We start from the raw sequence: 25,244 nt of genomic DNA on the forward strand, positions 1-25,244 counted from the left end.
CACAAGAGGAAATGGGAATTGGCACATTAGAGACCCAGTTTAATCTCAATGTGTGCAAAATCTAAAAGGTAAGTGTCAGTAAGTATGGCAAATGCAGAAGAAACTAAACTGGAAGGAGTATGATTCACAATTTCAAGAAGATTTGGACTTTAAGGGTTTCATGGAAGTTTGTGACCTTAATTAGCTTTGACCCTGTTATTTCCTACTTTTACTGAGTACCAACTTCAAAAATTTAGACTACAGTGTGTGAATAGGGTGCAGTTACCACATGAAGCTTTAACTCAAAATTTGGGTAAAGAAAAAAGGCAGAATGAACTTCAACTCAATTTTATGTGCACAAGAGTTGAAAAATCTGAGCCACCTTAAAGAGAAATTGATTCTAAAATTTATAAAACCTATAAATAAGCAGAGGCCAAACTGCTATGTTTAAACATTCTCTAGCAAGTAAAATTCTTACTGTTTAAACATACAATTGTATTCACTTTACATACAAGGCAAAACTCACTTTTAAAGTGGCTCCACCTTGGCAGATGCATGAATTTGTAATGAATGCACATGTGCTGTGCACTGTTTATCTGTGAAGACCCCCAGCTGATTCACAAAGCTCTGACGGCATCTGTCTCATCATCTCACTTAAAAAACACATTCTTTAATTCACTGTCATTTCCTGTATGGATAGATATGCCTAAATTCTTTTGTAAAACTAAATAGTACATCTTGTTTATTTAAAATGTGCATACTACTTACTCTGAAAGCTTACTCTAGAAATATGTACAGATAGATCATTCCATCTGTATTTCCATAACACTTTGTATATATTTCCACTATATCCATTGTTATATAATAATTATTAAAATCTTTGAGTTGGAGCCATTTGTTTATGCCAAAATTGATCATGTAATAGTTGATGTAACACAGGCATCAAATTGGCCTATATGTTGCTTTTGAATTTACTTAATTTTATTCTAACTTTCTAGTAAACAGCTATAAAGTTAAAAATTTCATAAAATGATTTTTGATAAACATTACTTTCTTATTTCCATTTTATACGAATGAAATTGTTAGCATGACTCAAATCAGGTAGAATATTGCATTCTAAAATGCTGATAATTGGAGAGCCAGGGAAAGAGCCAGACCTTAGCAATGGAACAGAACTATATGCCTATGGCTGACTAATTTGCAACAACATGTGATAATCCTTCAACGGGGAGAGAAAGTCTCTTCAGCAAATGGTTCTGGGAACGCTGGGTATCACATGGGAAAGAATGGTATTAGACCTGTGTCTCACACTGTATACAAAATTTAACTTGAAAGGTACCAACAACCTAACTATGAGAGCTAAAACCGTACAACTTTTAGAAGAAAACACAAAGCAAGTCTTCATGATCTTGGATTTAGCAATGAATTCTTAGATATGACACCAAGCAACAAAAGGAAGAAAATAGATAAATCGGACTACATCAAAATTTAAAACTTTTGTGCATCAGAGGACATTATAAAGAAGGTGAAAAGACAATCGACAGTATGGGAGAAATTATCTGCAAATCATATATTTGAGAAGGATTTGGTTTCCAGAATGTTTAAACAACTCAACAACAAAAAGATAAAAAAAAACCCAATTTTTTGTTATATTTAGGTGATTATGCTATTACAGTTTCCCAGGTTTTTCCCCCTTTTCTCTGCTACACCCAGCAACCCCCACTCCCTCAGGCAATCCCCCCACCATTGTTCACGTCCATGGGTCATGCATATAGGTAAAAAAATAAAAAATAAAATAAAATGCTGATAACTGCATGCTTGTTTATTAGTAAGGAAATTGAAAGAAAAATAGTAAAATCTCTTAGCTTTTAAAAAGTTGTGGTCATTTCTTGTATAGGATATATTGCCATAATGCTATTTCATAAAAATTAAATTTTTTTTTATTTAATTATTTTTCAAGTACAGTTTTCTGTCTATTACTCCCATCCCATCCCACCCCCAAAATTAAATGTTATTGAGATAAAAGTTTATTATACCTGTTTTTGAGAAACCATTTTTAAAAGCACTGAAAAGGTCTTTCAACCTATATTAGTCTACAGTTAAAGTAATCCAGTTGGCTGTGGTAGCTTTGAACATAGTTAATGTGAAGTAATGCAGTAGTTCTCAGAACGTAGTCCACCGACCAGCAATGTTGGCATCACCTAGGAGCTTGTTTGACATGTAAACTCTTCACCCCACCCCAGACATTTAATCAGAAACTCTGGGAGAGGGGCCTAGCTATCTGTGTTTTAATAAGTCTACCAGATATTTTTCTGATGTGAAATTTTAGAAGCATTAAATTAATAAAATGTTTCAGCGATTTAGATAAAAATTTCAGGATACCTCAAGGTGACCTTTAGCCCAATCCCTGTTTTAGAGAAGCATGCTAGTAAATGAGTACCTCAATCTGCTTAATTATTTACTAGAACTTTTTGTTTGGTGACATCTTAGTTTTGTTTTGGTGAAGGACGCATTTTGAAAGAGCATATTACTTTGTTCGATTTTTGGTATTGGCTTAAAATTTTAACATGAGTAAATATTTTGAGGTTGACAACCTCTATAACTTTTTCCCTAAAATTGCTAATCACCATGTATAGTTTTAAAATTTATTGGTTTAACTAAATCTCCTCAAAGCAGCTCTTTATATCTTGTATTATTGATAATTTAGCAATACTATTTACATTATCGAAAGAGACAGATCTTAATCTTAGGAGCATGGTATTAACTTGTTGACAGGCAGTGGCATTTACCAGCACAGTCTTGATTTTGCTAGATTTGAGTGCTGAGGTGGAAGGATCAACTTTAAAACAAACTAAAATTTTTGGAGTTATCCTTATTCCCTTCCTCACCCTTGTCCACCACCTAACTAATCACCAATTTCCCATCGTTGGGAAATGCCACTTTCCCATGTCATAATATCTTTGAATCTAAGTACCTCTTTCTCTTAATACTGTCAGCTGGTCTGAGCCACCATCAGTTTCTCCCTGGATTCCCAGCTGAATTATCCAAATCCATTTTCACTGTGTGAATAAAGTGGTCTTTAATAAGATACAACTGGTCATGCGCCTTCCAGTTAAAACTCATCAATGGGTTCTCATCTTATTTAATATCTTACCATGGCCTGAGACACCTTACATGATCTAGCTTCTCCAGCTTATCTGGGCCAGAGATCTCTCTTTGTATAGTTGCTTAATGTGCTGTGTTTCTTCCTACCATGGCACCTTTGCACACACCATGCCCTCATGGTCCAGCTGACCCTGTATTGATTGATCTTTAGATCTCAGTTTAAAGATTACTTTTTCTGGAAAACTCTTCCTGACATACTTTCTCCCTGCCCAGTCCTCCATATCTGTGTATGCCTTGTTGTATTTTCTTACAGCTTTCTCTACACTTTGGTCATTGTACTTATAAATGTATTTGTTTATTATATGCTTTCCATTCTAGACTGTGTTCCATGAAGGCAAGGTCCTTTTCTGGTAGCCCTAGTGCAGGTGTAGGAAGAATGAGTAAGTGAATGAGTGAATGAATGAACGAACTAATGAACAAAGAGTGATGACTTCCCATGCATTAAAGTAGTATAAGATTTATGAAGTTGCCATAGTTTTGTGACTAAGCTGTTCCTTGTTTTTGTGTCTGTAGATTATGCTTGTGCTCTTCAGAGGGACATTTTGCTTCAGGGACGACTATACCTTTCAGAAAACTGGCTATGTTTCCATAGCAACATCTTCAGATGGGAGACTACAGTAAGATTTGATTTGTTAATACAAGTAACTGCATAGATAGAAATGTATGCAGGCCTCCTAAAAGCAATGTACTTTATTAATTTTTTATTTTTTATTGAAGTTACTGGGGTGACATTTGTTAATAAAATTATGTTTCAGCTGTGCAGTTTTACAGTACATCATCTGTATAGTGTATCATGTGTTTACCACCCTAGCCGTCTCCTTCTATCACCATTTATCCTTCCTAAAGTAAATTTACATATATTTGTATATGTATACCTGTATATATGTTAACACAGTATATGTGTTGTAGAAGTGTGTAATCTGTTTTTCTCAATACATTGAGCTCTGTTTGTACATATGTAATACAGTTGGAGAAAGATTTCAGATTGAAAAAAGCTTATATATATCCTTTTGACTGGTGCAGTCATATCTTATGTGACAGACTGTCCGAGTTTTATGTGCATGTGTCAATGTAGAGCATCAGCTCCCACCTGCCTTTTCACACTTCACCCTAATGTTAGAGACAGGAGCTGATGTGGAAAATTACTGAAGGGAAGAAAGTCTGACTGCTCACCCTATTTTTCTCAGAGAATGAAAGCATGTAATTAATATTATTAACTCCTTTAGGTTTTTACCCTGATCTGTTGATTAGATCAGGGTAATACTTGGTATTTGGTATTATATGTATTATGAAAAAATCCATTTTGTGATTTTTCATCTTTTGTGTGTTTAGATTTCTATTGCTTTAAAGAATATAACCTTCATGACCAAGGAGAAAACTGCTCGACTTATCCCAAATGCTATCCAGATTGCTACAGAGGGTGAAAAGGTGAAAAACTTTTCTACTTTTGCCTTATTACATAATGTTGAGAAAATCTGCCTCAGTGTTGGGAGTATAAGCAATTCTTGGAGTTAGAAATATCTAATCGAGATACATTGAATTTCCTACTAGATTTCTGTATACTTAAATGCTTATTGATGGTTAACTTTAAATGACTGCTAATATTTTTATACTTTAGTCTAAAGAGAACTTTCTCTCATATTTATCATTTTTCATTATGAGAAGTAGATAGAGTAAGCATTAGTAAAACATGCTTATTACTTCTAAATCCTTAATAATTCCATAATTGTTTTTTATGCACAATAGTAACTAATAAAATAGTAACTAATAAAAGCAAATGGTTCTAGTGAACAGAGATTTGGGTAGCTTACAAGTAACACATGATCACTGGAATACTTTTAGGGTGGCAGCTGTTTTACCTGCCATCATGTTCTTCACCACCTGTGACATCTGCCATTTCTTACTGGGGATGTATGAAGAGTCATTTTATACCCACCTAAAAATTAATTAGGGCTTTGTGTGTGACATTAGAAGCGTAATGTTGAGAAAGAAAAAGAACCAAAGAAGGAAGGAGGTATGGAAGGGAAGGAAGAGGAAGGAAGGAAATAAAAAAAATAAAGAGAAAAAGGAAAGATAGAAGCAGGGACAGAAATGCTCTCATGACATTGAATCATTGTAGTACTTTGAATCTTGTAGTTTTTTTAAATGCACTTTGTTTTATTTTTAAATAATCCTCTCCTTGTAAGTACAGTACAAAGAACTTTTCCTTTCTGAACTGTGTGAAAGTAAGGTTTTACTCTAAAGCCTCATCACCCCAGACATCAACCCACATACTCTATCATGTCCCACAAAGACGTCCTCTACTTGACCACAGCATCAAAATCAAGAGATCAACATCGGTCATTACCACTCTTCAGTCCGCAAACCTTCTTCAATTCCGTATAATATCTTTTGGGACAAATGGACCCAGTTCAGAAGTACATATTACGTTAGGTTGCCATAGTCTTTAATTTCCTTATTCTGGAACAGTCCCTTAGTCTTTCCTTGGCTTTTGTGCTCTCAACACTCTAGGAAATTACAGTTCAGTTATTTTATAGGCTGTCCCTCAGTTGTGTTTGTCTGGTATTTCTTTGTCTGCTATTTAGCTTATGCAGTTTTGGCAGAAATAATATGGAAGTGATGTCTGTTCTTACTGTTGCATCCTGTCAAATGACACACTATTCCTGGTGATACTCACCTTGATCACCTGATTAAGGTGGTGTCTGTCAGACTCTACCATAAAGCTAGCCTGTTTTCTTTTGTAACAATAATTTGTGGCAAGCTACTTTGAAACTAGGTAAATACCTATTCCTCATCAAACTTTACATTTTTCATTTATTTACTTATATCAGTATGATCTCATAGTTTCTTGTTTTATTCAATGAGTTGTAATCTATTACTACCATTATTTATTTTGATTCTAAAATTGTCACAAATTTGGCCAATGAGAACCCCTCCCCAAGCTAGATCTGCTGTCCTTTTGACTATTCTCAGCCTTGTTTGAACATTTCCTTGATTTTTAGCACAAGATGTTACAGGCTTTTTCTGCTCAGCCCTGGAATCAGTCATTTCTTCAAAGAGTCCTGGTTTCTTTTAGGGTAGATGGATATTTAGAAGCCAGTGTGTTCATTGCAATTGAGGTGTCACTGTTCCTGAGACCTCTAAGTGTGCAGAACAAGTAAATATAATGTACATATAATTACATACCCATATCCACAGTATGCACATGTCCACCCACATATGCATCAATGTTTATCTACCTTTTTACCATAAACCACAATTCACACCAATACCTCTAATTGCTACTCAGCACCACAGAGTTCATTTTTGTTTTTCCCTTTCGTATTTGTACTTCCTTCCCTGACTGTGAAAAACCAGGCCACCATTATCCTTAATATATTTACTTATTTTATCATTTGGCCCGCATGTAACCAATCTTCATGTCCTCTGCCACTCCCCCACCACATGGATGCCCTTTTGGCCAGCTTGGTTTCTGACACTTCGAGTCAGGCTGCCGCCCATCCCACCACAGCACAGATGCTGTCTCCTTATGAAGCCTCTCTTTGCCCTGCATGCCAGGCACCTTCCCTGTGTCCACTTTGCCCTGTGCCAGGTCACCCCTCCACAGGGATGCTCTCCATTCCCTGCTTTGTGCTGTGACATTCTGTGCCAGTCTGTCACTTTGGTCACCCTTCTCACCCTGCTCGGGCTCTGACTCCCTAGCTCAGAGTCACCCTCATGGACTCCATCACACCATGCTGTCCTCACCCACTCTGGCTCTGACATGCCTTTCAGGCTCCCCTGTGTGTGGCCACATTCTTCCCATGCTTGGGCTTTGACACTCGCACCAGGCTATCCACTTACATGGGCATCCCCCAACCCCAGCCTCTGATGCATGCCTCTCACGTTATTCTTGTTCTAACACCGTGCTCCAGATCACTCCTGTTTGTGGCATCTCCACTTGCCCACTCGGGCTCTGACACACTGCACAGGGCAGCCCTTCCGTGTGGGTCACCTCCATGTTCTTTTCTTCAGTAGCCCAACACTCTGCTTTGGCTACTGAAGCTCCTCTACCTCTACCCTCACCTCTAGGACAGATGCCTACTTTACTCTGTTCCACCAACACCTTTTGGGCTGAACTTTTCAGGAAGAGAAGAAGAGCTAAAATAAACTTATTCTTATTTTTATAATTAATTTATCATTTCTTCTGCCACTCCTCTGCTATGCTTAAAACCCATGACAACTCTTAGACATCTTTTTTTTCATGTCTAAAACTCCCAACCCCACTGCTTTTTTTAGAGGAAAACACTGTTATCAGTTTGGTGTGTATTTTTCAGACCTTCTTTTGTGTGTATGTGTATGTGTGTGTGTGTATATATATATGTATGTATGTGTGTATATATGTATGTATGTGTATACATATACATACACACATACATACATATAGTTTTGGTGTGTTTTTAAAGTGGCTCTTTTATACATGCTGGTCTTCAGTTCTCCTTTCTTAAAAAAGAACGTAATGTTATCTCTCGGAGTCGCAGGTTAGCACATACAGGCAGACCTATCTTTGTTTATTAAAATGCTGTATGGTATTTTATAGAATGGATTTACCATGTTTTGCTTGACACTTAGTTAATTTCCATTGTTTTGTTATTACAATTGATGCTGCAGTGAATGGCCTAATGATGCCTTCTTAAGCTCGTGTGTGACTATTTCCCATCTATGTACTGGAATTTCAGGCATTTTAATGATGACAACTAGCATTTGCTGGACACAACTTGTTCGGGACACTCGTTTAAATTCTTTACATATATTTCCTCATTTAATTCTCACAAAATTTGCTACTCTAAGTATTCTCACTTTGTAGATAAGGAAACGTAGGAAAAGAAAAGTGATCCAAAGTCAGAGAACTGAGTGGTAGAGGCAGGACGTGAACCTGGGGAGTTGAGTTGCAGACACCCTGGTTCTCACCACCTCACAGTGTTGATTCAGCGGTCTCTCTCTCCATCATCACGGGGAGATGCCCGCACTACTGAAGATTCACGTGTTGTATGTGTTGAAGGACGGTGAATCATGGCTTCCAGCTGTTTTAGATTCTATTGTAGTTCTTTGCCCCAGCAGCGTGGATATATTGTCATCTGGAACTCCTCTCAAATTAAGGTTATTATTGAACCAAGAATTATTAATTAACTTTTGAAGCTGGATATCTAGCAAAGAATAAAATAAAATTATAATTTACATAGATTATCCAGAAAGATGGGACCGTAAGTAGTTGAGAATGTGGTGGTTGTGTACAAGGTGGGTAATGTTGATGAGAAAATATTTAGTTTAAGAAGTGGGAATTTAGTAAGCATAACACAGTGGTGAAAAGGAGAAGAAATAGGAGATTTTTCTTATTATATATCTGAACACAGGGTTGTAAGGTTGTTACAATCCAAAAAGCAAAACAATTTGATCTAAGGAATGGGAATAGGGGAAAATAAGTAATGATTATTAGGCCACATATTATATATATAATCCTGTTTGGAAGAGCTGCTAGCTATATCCTAATTATAAAAAGTTTTGCAGTATATAAACTATTATATAGCAAGGTTTTAATTTATTAACCGGAAAATTGCACTTTAATATCTTTGTATGAAAAAAAACACCCCAAATATGAGTTTGGCATTTTATTTAATAAGTGAAACATAGAACTGAGCTTTCTCATTCCCTAAAATAAGCATTTAATTATAAAATGTCACTAACTAGGGGATTGGAAGAGATGATATACTGAGAAACTGTACTAGTGCTGCCACTTGTCAGATTTTCTCATAAATCCCTATTTTAAAATGTGACTTTTCAAAAACCCACTTAAATGCATGGGAAGAAATAGGGCTAAAGGCAAACAGAATTATAGATCGAAACATGCTGTTTTTCTTCTACAACATTCAAAGCAAAGTTTATTGTTAATATGGGTGTTTTATATATATAATTATCAGAGACTAGCTATTTCTAGATTTTTGAGAAGACTATGAAAGATGATATAATTTTAAATTAAGATCCTTAAAATAAATCTGTCTTTGAAATCCATTGTATTTTTTCTTCTTCTTTATTTATACTTGTCTCAAATGCCTACCAAGTCACATTTCTTAGCAGAGTTTACAATAAATAAAATTAAGTATTTTTATAAATTCATTTAGATTGATTTTCATAGTTAAACTCTGATGAACTTAAGTATATAAATATATATAAATATATTTCAAACTCCTTTCCCTAGTCAGTATTGTAAAATGGTATTTGCTGTAAGATACAGTTGGAAAGACACCTTGTTCATGCACCAATTACCTATTTTTTGTCTAATGTAGTAAAAAGTTAAACAAAAATAGTATATAAAGTAGGCAGTGATGATCTGTTAGCTTGCTTTGACCATAGCAAGTACCAGCAAACCTTCATGACAGATACTTTCCCCTTTTTTTAAAATGACACTAAAATTATTCTATTATTTTTCTTTTCAGTTTTTCTTTACATCTTTTGGTGCAAGGGACAGAAGTTACCTCAGTATCTTTCGACTGTGGCAGAACGCTCTGTTAGACAAGGTGAGTGTTCATACTGGAGGCAAGTACTTGGTATAAGAGCAGCCTCCCGATGTGCACCTAAACAGTGCTTGTCAGTCGGAAAGCTCCTTTTTACTTTTCTGGAGTTAATTTTGACTAAGCTATTTAAATTTCAAGAAGAAACTTGAAGTAAAACATAATCCATAGTTATAAGTTGAGATATTAATTATAATCTCCAGGGTAACCACCAAGAAAATAACTTTAAGAATACAGTAAAAGAAACACTAAAGGAATTTAAATGGTACACTAGCATGATCTATTTAATACATAAGAAGGCAGTAATGGAGGAATAGAGGGGGAAAAAACCCATGACACATACAAAGAAATAGCAAAATTGAAGCTATTATATTAAATAGTTAAATGGATTAAATATTTCAGTCAGAAGGCAGATAGGCAGAATGAATGAAAAAAACATGATCCAGCTATATACTGAATATAAGAGACACATTAGATTTAAAGGCATAAACAGAAGAAATGTAAAAGGATGGAAAAAGATATACTGTACAGACAATAACCGAAAGAGAGCTAGACTATTGTAATATCAGACAAAAGACACTTTAAGACAAAAATTAATAGTGATAAGAAAGTATGTTTTGTAATAATGAAAAGATATATCTCTGGAATTTATAAGTTACAGACTTATATGCACCTAATAACAGAGCCCTAAAATATATGAAACAAAAACAGGCAGAATTGAAGGGAGAAATAGAAAATTCAACAGGAATAGTTGGACCTTTCTTTTTTAAAAAATATATATTTTATTGATTATGCTATTACAGTTGTCTGATTTTTTTCTCCCCTTTATTCCCCTCTGCCCTGTACTCCCCTCCCACTATCATTCCCCCACCTCAGTTCATGTCGATGGGTCGTACATATAAGTTCTTTGGCTTCTCCATTTCCCATACTATTATTAACCTCCCACTGTCTATTTTGTACCTACCATTTATGCTTCTTATTTTCTGTACTTTTTCCCCATTCTCTCCACTTCCCCTCTCTGCTGATTACCCTCTATGTGATCTCCATTTCTGTGATTCTGTTCCTGTTCTAGTTGTTTGCTTAGTTCATTTTGTTTTTGTTTTTATGTTCAGTTGTTTATAGTTGTGAGTTCGTTGTCATTTTACTGTTCATAGTTTTGACCTTCTTCTTTTTCTTAGATAAGTCCCTTTAACATTTTATAAAATAAGAGCTTGGTGATGATGAACTCCTTTAACTTAACCTTATTTGGGAAGCACTTTATCTGCCCTTCCATTCCAAATGAAAGCTTTGCTGGACAGAGCAGTCTTGGATGTAGGTCTTTGGATTTCATGACTTGGAATACTTCTTTCCAGCCTCTTCTTGCCTGTAAGGTTTCTTTTGAGAAATCAGCTGATAGTCTGCTGGGAACTCCTTTGTAGGTGACTGTCTCCTTTTCTCTTGCTGCTCTTAAGATTCTCTCCTTATCTTTAATCTTGGGTAATATAATTATGATGTGCCTTGGTGTATTCCTCCTTGGGTCCCACTTTTTTTGGATTTTCTGAGCTTCTTGGACTTCCTGGAAGACTGTTTCCTTTGCCAGATTGGGGAAGTACTCCTTCATTATGTTTTCAAAGAAGTTTTCAATTTCTTGCTCTTCCTCTTCTCCTTCTGGCACCCCTATAATTTGGATGTTGGAATGTTTAAAGCTGTCCCAGAAGTTCCTAAGCCTCTCCTCATTTTTTTGAATTCTTGTTTCTTCATTATTTTCTGGTTGAATGTTTATTTCTTCCTTCTGTTCCAAACCATTGATTGAGTCCCAGTTTCCTTCCCTTCACTGTTGGTTCCCTGTACATTTTCCTTTATTTTACTTTTCATAACCTTGACTTTTCCCTCTATTTTGTGACCATACTCAACCATTTCTGTGACCATCCTGATTACCAGTGTTTTGAACTGTGCATCTGATAGGTTGGCTATCTCTTTGTTGCTTAGTTGTATTTTTTCTGGAGCTTTGATCTGTTCTTTCATTTGGTCCATATTTTTTGTCTCAGCATGCCTGTTAAGTAGTAAGGTGCAGGGCCTTAGGTGTTCACCAGGGTCGGGCAACCCACGTCTCTGTGTTGTGATGCTGCATGTGTTGGAGGGATCCGAGAGGGAACAGTGCCACTTGTTCACCTCTCTGCCAGCTTTCAGTCCCTTCCTCCACTACCCACAAGCAAATTGGGCCCTTCTCGTGCTGATTCCCGGGTGGATGGTTTTGTGTACATTCTAGGGCCCTGTGGGTCTTTCCAGCAAACTCTCCTGTGAGGCTGAGTTTCTCCTGTGGCCCCAACCACCACAGGTTTTTTCAGTCAAAGATTTTGAGGCTTTATTTCCCTGTCTGGAACCCTGGGCTATGCGGTATATCTCACTCTCCAACTGTTCCTCCCAGTTTATCTGCACACAAATGTGGGACCACCTTGCATGCAAGTCTGCTACACCCCAGCTGCCCATCTCTGCCTCTCCTACCAGTCTGGATGAATGTTTCTCCTTTAACTCCTTGATTGTTGGACTTCCATACAGTTTGATTTTCTGTCAGTTCTGGTTGTTTTTTATTTTTAAATTTGTTGTTATCCTTCTTTTGGTTGTGCGAGGAGGCAAAGACTTGTTGCAGCTTTCATTACCTCACCTTCAGTGATGGATAGAACAACAGGACAGAAGATCAATGGAGTAATAGAAGACTTGAACAACACTGTAAGCTAACTAAAACTAAAATATGTCTATGGGACACTCCACTTGAAACAGAAAACACATCCTTCTCAAGTATACCTGGAGTATTCTCCAAAACAAACAATATGCTAGGTTATAAAATATGCTTTATTATATTCAAAAGGATTGAAATAATAGAAAATATGTTCTTTGATCACAATGGAATGAAATTAGAAATCAGTAACAAGGAAATTTGGGAAATTCATCAAAAGTAGATATTAAACAGAACACTCCTAAATAACTAGTGGATAAAATAAAAAAATCATAAAGGAAACTAGAAAATACTTTGAGTTAAATGAAAACAAAAATATATACCAAAACTTATGAGATACACTTAAAACACATCTTAGAGGGGGATTTATAACTATAAACACCTATATGAAAAAAGAAGAATGATCTAAAAATAATAGCATAACTTTCCACCTTAAGAAAAAGGAGAGCAAACTAAACTCAAAGTAAATAGAAGCAAGGAAATAATTAAAACATAAATGAATGAACTAGAGAGTAGAAAAATAGAAATAATAAACAGAACCAAAAGTTCTTTTTTTGAAAAAATTAACAAAATTGAGAAACCTTTAGCTAAATTGACCAACAAATCCATTAATGTAAGAGAAATGGAAAAAGGTCTAGGAAATTACAAACTATTGGAACTGACTCAAGTAGAAACAGAATATCTGAATAGACCAATGACAGGAAAGAGACTGAGTTAATAATAAAAAATCTACCCACAAAGAAAAGCCCAGGCCCAGATAGCTCTACTGGTGAATGCTGTCAAATGTTTACAGTAGAGTTGACAGCAATTGTTCACAAAGTATTCCAAAAACAGAAGAGAAAGGAACACTGCACAAGCTGCTCTATGAGGCTGGTATTTATTGCCTTGATATTAAAACCAGACAAAGAACATCACAAGAAAACTATAGACAATATTTATTATGTTCATTATGCCTATGAATATAGAAATAAAAGTCCTCAACAAAATGTTAGCAAATCAAATCCAGCAACGTCAGAAAAGATTATATGTTAGAAATAAGTGGGATTTGTACAAGGTTGTTTTGACATATGACAATAAGTCAGTGTAACACGTTGTATTGGTAGAAGGCAAAAACTATATGATCATCTTGATCAATACAGAAAAAGTGTTCGATGAGGTCTAACATCCCTTTCTGATAAACGAAACAAAGTGAACTAGGACTAGCAGGGAATTTCTTTTACCCAATAAAACTAAAAGCTAATATATTTAATGGTGAAAAGCTAATGCTTTCTCCCTAAGTCGGGAGTAAGACAAGGATGTCTTTTGTTGCCATTTCTATTCAGCATTGTACTGAAGGTTTCAGCCAGGGAAATAAAGCGAGAAAAATAAAGGTAAAACACATCCAGATTAAAAATGAAGAAATAAAACTGTCCCTATTGGCAGATGACATATATATATATATATATATACACACACATACACACACACACACAAGTATATATATATATATATATATATATATTTGTAAGAAAGCCAATAAAAATCTAATAGAAATAAGTTCGAGAACTTCCGGCCAAGATGGAGGCATAGGTGGAAACACTGTGCCCCTTCCCACAACTAAATTTAAAGACAGCACAGTTTTAGAAACAAAAACGCAGCCAAAACAGTGAAAATTGAACTGTACGGAAGTCCGACAACAACAAACCACTCAGCCAGACTGGCAAGAGGGGAGAAGTCAGTGGCGGAGTGGGGTTGGGCTGGAAAGATCATTTGGTCCGACCGACCCAGGAGCAGAGGCGGCGGCAGTTAGTGGATCCCAGGTGTGGGGTGGTGACAGGTGGACCCAGTGAGGGCGCAGGGTGGCTGGCTAACTGTGGTCACACATTCTCGAGCAGATAAACCAAGCGAAGGAGCGAACAGTGAGGCAGACTGCTCAGGCTAGGGCCCCAGCGACGGGAATTAGACTTTGAAAGCACCAACTGGAAAGACTTTCTCTGGGTCAAGGGGCTGGGAGAGGCTCCCAGGCTCACAGAGAGTTCATTGGAGAGACCCGCAGGGTCCTGGAGAGTACACAGGCCCACACACCCAGGAACCAGCACCAGAGGGGCCCAATCTGCTTGTGGGAAGCTGCAGAGGGGACAGAAATCTGAGAGAGAGCGGAGCTCAGCAAAGCACCATTTTTTTCCCTCTCTGATCCCGCCCCCACGTACAGTGTCACAACCCAGCAACTGGGTCGCCTGGCCCTGGTGAACACCTAAGACTCTGCCCCTCATACTTAACAGGTGCCAACAGACCAAACATTATGACTCAAGAACAGCTCACAGCCGCAGAGCCTATAATTCTAAGTGACCAAGAAATAGCCAACCTTTCAGATGCACGGTTCAAAACACTGGTGATCAGGATGCTCAAAGAATTGGTTGATTTTAGCCACAAATTAGAGGAACTTATGAAGGCTAAACTGATTGAAATGAAGGGAAATGCACAGGAAACCAATAGTGATGGAAAGGAAACTGGGACTCAAATCAAGGGAGTGGACCAGAAGGAAGAAAAAAATAACCAGAGAGAAAAGAATAAAGAAACAAGAATTCAAAACAATGAGGAGAGGCTTAGGAACCTCCAGGACATCTTTAAACATTCCGACATCCGAATTATAGGGATACCAGAAGGGGAAGAGGAACAGCCAGGAGTGGAAACTTATTTGAACAAATAATAAAGGAGAACTTACCCAGTCAGGCAAAGGAAATAGACTTCTAGGAAATCCAGGAAGCTCAGAGAGTCCCAAAGAAGTTGGACCCAAGAAGGAACACATCAAGGCACATCATAATTATATTAGCTAAGATGAAAATGAAGGAGAGGATCCTAGAAGCAGCAAGAGATAAGGGGACAGTCACCTACAAAGGAGTACTCATCAGAATGTCAGCAGATTTCTCAAAAGAGACCTTAGAGGCAGGAAGGGGCTGGAAAGGAGTATTCCAAGTCATGAAATTCAGAGACCTACAGCCAAGATTGCTCTATCCAGCAAAGCTTTCATTTAGAATGGAAGGGCAAATAAAGTGCTTCTCAGATAAGGTCAAATTCAAGGAGTTCATCATCACCAAGCCCTTATTATATGAAATGCTAAAGGGACTTATCTAAGAAAAAGAAGATAAAAAATATGAACAGTGAAAGGACAGCAAACTCAGTTATCAACAACCACACCTAAAACAAAAGCAAACCAAGAGGACAGCTAGATCAGGAGTGGAACCATAGAAATGGCGATCAACTGGAGGGTTAGCAACAGGAGAGTGGGAGGAGGAGAAGGGGGGAGAAGGTACAGAGAATAAGTAGCATAGATGGTAGGTAGAAAATAGACAGGGGGGAGGGCAAGAATAGTATGGGAAATACAGAATCTAAAGAACTTATGACACATGGACATGAACAAAAAGGGGAGAATGAAGGGGGAGGGGTGTGCAGGGTGGAGGGGAGTGAAGGGGGAAAATGGGACAACTGCAATGGCATAATCTATAAAATATATTAAAAAAATAAAAAGAAGTTTGACAGGGTTGCAGAATACATTATCAAAACACACACAAAAAACAATTATATTTCTGTATGTTGACAATTAACAATTAAAAAAACCAGTTCATTTGTAATAACACCAAAAAGAGTAATGTAATTGGGATTAACTTTAAGAAAAGAACTGTAACACATGTATACTGAAAGCTAATAAACATTGTTGAAAGAAATTAAAGACAGGTAAATGAAAAGAATCTCATGTTTATGGATCAGGAAACTTAATATTGTTAAATGGCAATAACTGCCAACTCCCTCACCACCCCCACTGATTTGCAGATTTAATGCAATCACTATCAAAATTCCCACTAACATTTTGGTAGAAATTGACAAGTGGATCCTAAAATTCATATGGAAATGCAAGGTATCCAGAATAACCAAAACAATCTTGCAAAAGAATAATAACACTGGATGATTAGTATGTTAGGGCTGCCATGACAAAATACCACAGACTTGACTGGGTGGTTTATGTAACCGGAATTTATTTTCTCACAGTTCTGGAGGCTGGAAGTCCAAGAGTATGGTCCCAGCAGGGCAGACTTCTGGTGACCACTCTTGTTGGCTTGCAGGCTTCTCACTAAGTCCTCACATGGCTTTTCCTCTGTTTATGCACAATCCAGAGTCTCTTCCTCTTATATGCGCACCAGTCCTATAACTTTAGGACCTCACCCTCATGACCTTTGTCATAGTCAGCTCAGGCTGCCATAACAAAATGCCATAGACTGGGTGGCTCATACATAAGAAATTCATTGTCCTATAGTTCTGGAGCCTGGAAATCTGAAATCAGGATGCCAGCATGCTTAGGTTCTGGCGAGAACACTTTCCGACTTGTAGATGGCCGCCTTCTCATTGTCACCTGACATGGGGAAAGAAAGAGAGAGAAAACAAACTCTGTGGTGTTTTTATATACGGCACTAATCCCATCACGAAGCCCCCTGCCCTCATCACCTCATCTAAACCTAATTATCTCCTAAAGGCCCCATCTCCAAATACCATCACATTGGGAGTTGGGGCTTCAACATATGACATTGGGGCAGAGGGGCACGAGAGACAATTCAGTTCATGGCAACCTCATTTAACTGTAATTTCCTCCTTAAAGTTTTTAATCTTTAAATATAGTCACATTAGGGGTTAGGGCTTTAGCATATGAGTTTTTGGAGATACAGTTCAGTCCATTACATTGGAGGACTTGTATTTCTTGGTTCTGGTGTTTACTGCAAAGCTGTGGTAATTAAGGCATAGACTAACTCGTGACTTAAGTCTGGACATATAGATTAATGGAATAGAATTGAGAGTCTAGAAATAAAATCTTACCAACACTTACTGACCATAAATTGATTTTTGACAAGTATGCCAAAACAATTTAAAAGATAAAGAATAATCTTTTCAACCAATTGGTGCTGGAACAATTACATATCCAGATTTAAAAGAATGAGTTTTGGCCTCTGCTTTGTAACATACACAAAATATTATCCAAAATAGATCATAGGCCTAAATGTAACATTTTAAATTATGAAACTGTCATAACAAACTGTGGGTGTAAATCCTCATAGTGTTTGGATTAGATAGTAGTTTCTTGGATATGATACCAAAAGCCTAAGTGACAAAAAAATAAATTGGACTTCATCAAAATCAAAATAAAAAGCTTCTGTGGATGAAGGAATCTATCAAGAAAATGAAAAGGCAACTTAAGGATTGGGAGAAAATATTTACAAGTTATGCATCAAATAAGGGATTTGTATTTGGAATATGTAAAGAATTCTTACAACTGAATAAGAAAAAGACAAAAAAGCCATAAAAAATGAGCAAAGGATTTGAACAGCTATTTCTCCAAAGAAGAAATGGTCAGTAAACTCATGCAAAGATGCTCAATGTTATTAGCCATTAGAGAAACAGGTCAAAACCTATGTGAGATACTGCTTCACACTCATTGGGATGGCTAGAATAAAAAGTGAGACATTAAGAAATGTTGCTGAGGATGTGGAGAAACTGGAACCCTCATACATTCCTGGTGGGATTATAAAACTTTGAAATCTATGAAACACAGTTTAGCAGTTTCTCAAAATGTTAAGCATAGAACTACTATATGATTCTACAATTACACTTCTGGGTTTATGTGCAAGAGAATTAAACACATATGTTCACCAGAAACTTGCACTTGAATTTCATAGCATTATTCCTGAAAGCCAAAAAGTGGAAACATCTGAAATGTCCATCAATGGATGAATGGATAAACAAAATTTATAGTCAATGAAATATCATTCAGCTATAAAAAGGAGTGAAGTGCCGATGCATGTTACAGCAGAGGTGAACCTAGAAACATGCTATGTGAGAAAAAGCCAGTCCCAAAGAAAACATTTTAGGAGTCTATTTCTGTGAAATGACTAGAATAGGCAAATTCATAGAAACAGAAAAAACTTGTTGTCAGGGGAAGGAGGAGTGACTGCTAATGGATTTGGGTATCTTTTGGGTTGATGAAATGTTCTAAAGTTAATGGTGATAGTTCTGCAACTCCGGATATGCTAAAAACTTCTGGATTGTACACTTTAAATAGTGAATTTTATGGCATGTGAATTATAGCTCCATGGAGCTGTTATGTTAAAAAGTGGCATGGGGGAGAGTAGAGAATTCCAGCTGATAGGAAATGCTCCTCTTCACAGCAGGAACTTAGCAGGATGGGCCTGAACTTTCCCTCCTGCCTTCCCCCCACCCTAGCTGAGCCCCTCATTGGAGTGGACCAATTTTGGCTGCTAGGACTCTTTGGGTTGAATGGCTTGAGAACTTTCTGGCAGCAGCTGGGGACAGGGTCTTCCTTGCTTAGATGCTTCCACTTTCCTGGAGTGCAGGGGATGCAAAGAATTGGCCTGAGGTCCAGAGATGGAGGGGAGAGCTGGGAGTAGGGTGGGGTGGGGGAGCTTGCTGACTGCTGACTGTCTACCCTTCGAGGTGGGGGTGGGGGGTGGGGGAGGGGGGAATAAACAAGGCTGGCAGAAAAGCTCCCAAACCAATCTCTCCTCACACTGTGAGTCTTGACACTTGGGCACTCTGAGCCCCCTGGGCTGTGGGCTCTCGAGTGGGTGCAGGGACCATTGGTGCATAGCAGCCACCTGCTAGAGGCTTCAGCTCAGAGGTGAAGCGGGCCCCATAAGTCCATACCACACTTCTGGTCATGTTGCAGATGTCTCGTACCCCCACGGCAGGCCTGCCCAGTTCAGATGCATTGTCATAATTACAGTGGCTACTTTGTCATGGGCTAAAAACAAGTGTTGCCCTAGGGTCCTGGCTGATCCTATCCCCAAATGCCAAGTTTTTTCCAGTGCTCTGGAAATCCCCCAGGTGCATTCCCTCATTCTATTTAATAAGGAACCGAAGACTGCTATTGCAACCTACATTTGATTATGCACTGGTTCTGTGTGCTCCCAGAATCAGATTTACGCTAATCACATGTTAGTAAGTTGGGATATAGCCTCATTAAAACAAATACCTTCAGGGAAGTCATAAAGTTCAGGTTTACAGATGAGTCAAGGGAGAAACTGTAGTCTGAACTTTAATGTAAAAGTAAAAAGTTATTTGAAGGGGAAGGAAGAAAGGGAATTCCAGGATACTGCTGAGGCCACCATGGCTGAGCAACTGTCCATCCACTGGCTGGGAGTAAAATCTAACCCTCTTTGAAAAGATCCTAACATCATGTGTGTTCTTGATGTGTATATGAGGAGTATCACTCTCTTTACAGTAGTTATACCTTTCAAATATTTGGGTAATTTGGTTGTCTTTAACATTAAACATGCAACTATTTTAGAAGGACACTATACTCTCATTTTCATAAATAGAATGATGACCATTTATGCTCTATAGTAAGACAAAAATCAGTGTTTAAGTATATACTATGTGTTAAATACTACAAGGGGGGACCCAAAAAACCCAGAGCTTATTTGTAAAAAAAAAAACTGTGTATATATTTTTACTTTTTTATTTTTATTTTTATTGTTTATATTGTTACAGTTGTTCCCACTTTTTCTCCCTTTCCCAACTTCCATCCAGCCCCACCTTGTCCCCACTGCAAGCCAATCCTCATACTGTCTATGTTCTTTGGTTAATTCCTTCACCATCTTTCATCCCATCTCCCCCGATCCCTCTGGCAGCTGTTAGTCTATTTTAAGTGTCTAAGCTTCTGTTACTATTTTGTTCGTTGGGTTATTGTATTCATTAGATTCCACATAAAAGTGAGACTGTATGGTATCTGTCTTTCACTGACTGGCTTAATTCATGTAACTTAATGTCTCCCAGTCCATCCATGCTGTTGTAAGAGTTTCTTCTTTCTTCCTCCTTCTTCCTTCTTCTTCTTCTTCCTTCTTCCTTCTTCTTCCTCCTTCCTTATTCCTCCTCCTTCCTTCTTCCTCTTTCTTCTTCTTCCTCCTTCTTCCTTCCTCCTTCTTTCTTCACTGCTGAGTAGTATTCCATTGGGTAAATATACCACAGCTGTTTTATACACTTATCTACTGATGGGACTTAGGCTGCTTCCAAGTCCTGGCTATTGTAAGTAGTGCTGCTACAAACATAGAGGTGCATGTATTCTTTAGTATTGGTCATTTGGGATCCTTGGGATCTATTCCCAGAAGTGGAAATGCTGGGTCAAAAGAAAGTTCTATTTTTAATTTTAAAGGATATCCATATTGTTTTCTACAGTGGCTGCACCAGACTGCATTCCCACTAACAGTGCACTAGGGTTCCCTTTTCTCCATATCTTGTCAACATTTGTTGTTTGTTGATTTATTGTTGGTAGCCATTCAGACAGGTATAAAGCGATATCTCATTGAGGCTTTAATTTGCATTTCTCTTATGATTAGTGATGTTGGGCATTGTTTTCATATGTCTATAGGTGCTCTGTATGTCCTCTTTGGAGGAGTGTCTACTTAGGTCTTTTGCACATTTCTTAATTGGGTTGTTTGTTTTCTGGCATTGAGTTGTATTAGTTCATTGTATATTTTAGAGATTAAACCCTATATTATTCTTAACCTCCTTCTTTCTATTTTGTACCTACCATTTATGCTTATTATTCCCTGTACCTTTTCCCCCATTCCCTCCCGCTGATAACCCTTCAGAGTGATCTCCATTTCTGTGATTCTGTTCCTGTTCTAGTTGTTTGCTTAGTTCATTTTATTTTTGTTTTTACGTTCAGTTGTTGATAGTTGTGAGTTTGTTGTCATTTTACTGTTCATAGTTTTGACCTTCTTTTTTTTCTTAGATAAGTCCCTTTAACATTTCATATAATAAGGGCTTGGTGGTGATAAACTTTTCTGACTTGACCTTATCGGGGAAGCACTTTATCTTCCCTTCCATTCTAAATGATAGCTTTGCTGGATACAGTAATATTAGATGTAGGTCCTTACTTTTCATGACTTGAAATACTTCTTTCCAGCCCCTTCTTGGCCTGCAGAGTTTCTTTTGAGAAATCAGCTGACAGTGTGATGGGAACTCCTTTGTAGATTACTGTCTCTTTATCTCTTGCTGCTTCTGGGATTCTCTTCATTTTTATCTTGGCTAATGTAATTATGATATGCCTTGGTGTGTTCCTTCTTGGGTCCAACTTCTTTGGGACTCTCAGCTTCCTGGACTTCCTGGAAGTCTAATTCCTTTGCCAGACTGGGAAAGTTCTCTTTTATTATTTGTTGAAATAAGTTTTCCACTTGCTCCTCCTCTTACCCTTCAGGTACCCCTATAATTGGATGTGGGAACGTTTAAAGATGTCCTGGAGGTTCCTAAGCCTCTCCTCATTTTTTTGAATTTTTGTTTCTTCATTCTTTTCTGTTTGGTTGTTTCTTTCTTCCTTCTGGTCCACATCGTTGATTTGAGTCCCAGTTTTCTTTCCATCACTATTGGTTCCTTGTGCATTTTCCTTCATTTCACTTAGCATAGCCTTCATTTTTTCATCTAATTTGCGGCCAAATTCAACCAATTCTTTGAGCATCCTGATCACCAGTGCTCTGAACTGTACATCTGATAGGTTGGCTATCTGTTCATTGCTTAGCTGTATTTGCTGTGGAGTTTTGATCTCTTCTTCCGTTTGTGCCATTTTTTGTCTTGTTGTGCCTGTTACCAATGAGGGGTGGAGCCCTAGGTGGTCACCAGGGTGAGTCAACCCAGTCCCTGGGTTGTGACACTATATGTGGGAGCGGGGCCTGAGAGGGAACAATTGCACTTGCTCCTCTCTCTGTCGGATCTGTCCCCTCCGCCACTTCCCCCAAGCAAATTGGACCTTTCTGGTTTGATTCTCGTGTGGGTGGGCTTGTGTACGTTCTAGGACCTTGTGGGTCTCTCCAGCAAACTCTCCTGTGAGGCTGGGAGTCTCTTCCTGTGCCTTACCTCCCCACAGGTGTTATCATTTGGTGTTTTGAGGCTTTATTTCCACACACTGGGCCCCTGGGTTGCATGGTCCGTCTCTCTCCCCAATTTTGCTTGTTTTATCTGTATGCAAATGTGGGACCACCTGGTCAGCTGCCTTGTGCACAGTGCATAGTGCCTTGCTTCACAATTGCTGCCTTTCTGGGTCTGCCCATTGCCACCCTGTGCCCGGGGTCTGCCAGCCACTGCCTGCGCACCCAGGGTCTGCCCGCTGCTGTCTTGTGCACCCAGGGTGCCTTTCCCGCTTGGTGCCACCACTTTTTGTGCCTCAACCCCTCTCCGTTGGGCTGCCTGACTCCACCCTGCTTACCAGTCTGGATGAATGTGTCTATTTTATCTCCTTGGTTGTCCAAATTCCATACAGTTCAATTTTCTGTCAGTTCTGGTTGTTATTTTGTTTGTAAATTATTGTTGTCCTTATTTTGGTTGTACAAGGAGGTACAGTGTGTCTACCTACGCCTCCATCTTGGCCAGAAGTCTCCCTGGTTTCTTATCTCTTCTTCTTTAACCATGTAATGCTGGTCACCAAAATCCTTATCATTTTTAGCTTGAACCATTATAATAGTGTCCTACCTTTTAATTTATTTTAAAGTTTTTATTTATTTATTTTTAGAGAGGGGGGACAGGAGGAAGAAAGAAAGGGGGAGGAACACTGATTTATGAGAGATACATCAGTCAGGGCTGCCTCTCACATGCCCCCAACTGGGGACCTGGCCCACAATCCAGGCATGTGCCCTGACCAGGAATCAAACCCTTTGCTTTGCAGGAAGACACCCAACCCACTCAACCACACCTGCCAAGGCCCTACCTCGTATTATTTATTTATTTATTTTTAGAAAGGGTAAGGGAGGGAGAAAGAGGGGGAGAGAAACACCAATGTGTGATTGCCTCTCGAATGCCCCCTATTGGGGGCCCGGCCCACAACCCAGGCATGTGCCCTGACTTGGAATCAAACCAGCAACCCTTTGGTTTGCAGCCTGGTGCTCAACCCACTCAGCTGTGCCAGCCAGGGCCCTATTTCTTTTTAATACTCTAATCTGTCTTTTATGTTGTTACCAAGGTAGCAGTAGTTTTAAAAGTGTTTTATTTTTTAAATTTTATTTATTATTGAGGTGAACTTCATCAGTAACAGTATGTAATGTAGAACTTTATAATTTTATATCTGTATACTCTATTGTGTGCTCACCACCAAAAGTCGTTTCCTTCTGCTACCATATCCTTGGCCCCCTTTACCCATTTTGCCCTCCTTCCACTCCTCTTTTCCTTTGGTAACCACCATTCTGTTATTTGTATCTATGAGTTTTGTTTTGTTTGTTTGTTTCTTTTTTTCCCTTTCACATATGAGTGAAATCATGTAGTTTTTGTCCTTTTCCATCTGACTTATTTCACTTCATATGATACTCTCAAGATCCATCCATGTTGTTGCAAATGATTCTATACAGAAAACTCTAAGGATGCCACCAAAAACCTATTTAGAAACAAATACAAATACAAACAAATTGCAGTATACAAAATTAATATATAAAAGTCCAGTGTGTTCCTATATACTAACAATGAACTTTCAGAAAAAGAAATGAAAAAAAATTTATTTGCAATTGTCAAAGAGAATTAAATACCTAGGAATAAACTTAACAAAGGATGTGAAGGACCTATACACTGAAAATTACAGGACGTTGTTAAAAGAAATTGAAGAAGACATGAAGAAATGGACATATATTCCATGTACATGGGTTGAAAAAATCAACATAGTCAAAATGGCCATATTGCCTAAAGTAATACAGAGATTAAATGCAATCCCTTTCAAAATCACAAGGGCATTTTTTTAAGGAAATAGAACAAAATATCATCAGACTTGTATGGAACCACAAAAGACCCAAATAGCCAAAACAATCCTGAGAAAAAAAGAATTAAGTTGGCATTGTCACACTTCCTGACTTCCAAATGTAGTTCATTCTTTTTATGGCTGAGTAATATGCCATTGTTTATGTATATTACTACATCTTTATTTCTTCATCTGTCAATGGACACATAGGTTACTTGTATCTCTTAGTTATTGTAAACAATGCTGTGATAAATACAGGGGTTCATATATCTTTTTGAACTAATGTTTTTATATTCTTTGGATAAATACACATAAAAAGCATATCTTTTAAAAACACAATCTGAACTTGTTTCTTTTCTATATGAAACTTGTAGGTGGCTTTTTATATTTTGACATGTAAACCCTACTATTTTCTGCAGCGTATGAGGCTCTTCATGATGTGGCTGCTTCCCCCTTCCCCTCCTTTCCCCGAAACCGGTGTTAGTCATGGTGACCTGACTTGCCAGGCCGCTCCACTCCATTGCACACTTGCATTTGCTGTAATTGTGCTTATCTTACTTAATCTTTTAGTAGCATTTCACACCATTGCACACTCCCTCTCTTTTGCAATACCTTCTCTCCCTGATATCCATGGCGTTCCTTCTGGAATTTCCTCGTACCTTTCTGGTATTTCCTTCCTTCTTTTTGGCAGTCTACTCCTCTTCGACTCCGCATTTACACGCTGGCCTTCCTAAGGCTCAGTCTTAGGTTCTACTTTCCCTGTTACGCCTACTCTATATTTAGCACTGCTCTATATACCAGTAGTTTACTAGAAGAATTTTTACATTTAGCAAATATATAAAAATTATTTATAATATTTGTTATTATCTATTTTTTCATAACTGTTCAGTTACTATACGAGAATAAGGATATCTATCTGCAGTTTCAGTCAATGAGAACTGACATATTCCAAAAGCACTAATTTTTTAGATAGTAGAAGCTAGCCCCCTTGACCCTTCCCACCGTGTGCTTTCTTCAGTTTGAGTGAGTGCTCTTCTCCACTGTCTGCCTGGTCCCTCATTCTGCTATTGTAGAAAATGGT

General features: G+C 38.0%; 1 protein-coding gene across 2 annotated transcripts in view; it reads left to right on the plus strand.

The window, feature by feature from the left end:
* GRAMD1C (GRAM domain containing 1C) overlaps positions 1-25,244 on the plus strand; it is a 102,082-nt gene that overhangs the window by 35,930 nt on the left and 40,908 nt on the right. For both annotated transcript variants that reach the window (XM_037057397.1, XM_037057398.1), the window contains 3 exons: positions 3,658-3,761; positions 4,477-4,572; positions 9,618-9,698. In XM_037057397.1, the coding sequence (XP_036913292.1) occupies positions 3,658-3,761; positions 4,477-4,572; positions 9,618-9,698 (281 nt within the window). The remainder of the gene's footprint in view (positions 1-3,657; positions 3,762-4,476; positions 4,573-9,617; positions 9,699-25,244) is intronic.

The sequence above is a fragment of the Sturnira hondurensis genome, unplaced genomic scaffold (assembly GCF_014824575.4).
Source record: "Sturnira hondurensis isolate 20B ecotype Veracruz unplaced genomic scaffold, ASM1482457v3 Scaffold0009719, whole genome shotgun sequence".
In the NCBI taxonomy this organism is placed as follows: Eukaryota; Metazoa; Chordata; class Mammalia; order Chiroptera; family Phyllostomidae; genus Sturnira; species Sturnira hondurensis.